This window comes from Calidris pugnax, unplaced genomic scaffold (assembly GCF_001431845.1).
Source record: "Calidris pugnax isolate Ruff unplaced genomic scaffold, ASM143184v1 scaffold44, whole genome shotgun sequence".
NCBI classification, from domain to species: Eukaryota; Metazoa; Chordata; class Aves; order Charadriiformes; family Scolopacidae; genus Calidris; species Calidris pugnax.
The window spans coordinates 664285-664960 of record NW_015094506.1 but is presented as its reverse complement, the minus strand read 5'-3'; the positions used below and the strand labels follow the sequence as shown (position 1 = coordinate 664960).

Below are 676 nucleotides of genomic sequence, written 5' to 3'. Positions count from 1 at the left end.
CCGGCCCGGCCCGGCCCCGCTCCGCCAGCAGCGGCCGCCGCCCCGCCGCGCCCTGACCTCCCACCCCGCGGCCCCCTGACGTCACGTGACGCAAAGCAGCGCTCCCCTTGGAAACTACCCGACTGGTAGGCAGCGCTGGCACGCTATTGGCTGGAGAGGGGAGGCCGCGTGCTCCCCCGAGCCCTCCTATTGGCTTCCCTCCCGCCCAGGCCCACCGGCAGCGGCGAAAGGGGCGAGGACTGCGGCTCCCGGCATGCCAAGCGGCGCGCAGCGCCGATCTATGGGCCTTCGGTGCCGCGGGGTACGATGGGAGTTGTAGTCAGCGCCCGGGCAGCCCGGCCGAGAAGGCCGGCGGGGCGAGCTGAGGTCCGCGGGGTCGAGCCCACTAGCCGCCGCGCCGGCCAAGAGAGCCTTTGGTGTTCCCCAGTGGCACAAAGCACACCCCGACATCCGCCCCCTCCTTTGCCTGGCAGCAAAACAGAACCCTTTTCCTCACGTCCAGCCCTACAGAGTGGTGGGGGTGCACAAAAGTTCTCCATCTCCATTTGAAGCCACCCAGTACACGGCACTGGTGAAGCCCCATCTTAAATCCTGTGTTGGGTTTTGGGCCCCTCTCAACTAGAAAGACATTGAGGTGCTGGAGAGAGTCCAGAGAAGGCCAACGAATCTGGTGAAG

The 676-nt window shown here is 67.0% G+C and overlaps 1 protein-coding gene across 1 annotated transcript in view; it reads right to left on the bottom strand.

Annotated features, from left to right (window-relative positions):
* RIC8B (RIC8 guanine nucleotide exchange factor B) overlaps positions 1 to 450 on the bottom strand; it is a 36546-nt gene extending 36096 nt beyond the window's left edge. The window contains exon 1 of the mRNA XM_014963275.1: positions 216 to 450. Within this exon, the coding sequence (XP_014818761.1) occupies positions 216 to 450 (235 nt within the window). The remainder of the gene's footprint in view (positions 1 to 215) is intronic.
* Between the last annotated feature and the right edge of the window lie 226 nt (positions 451 to 676).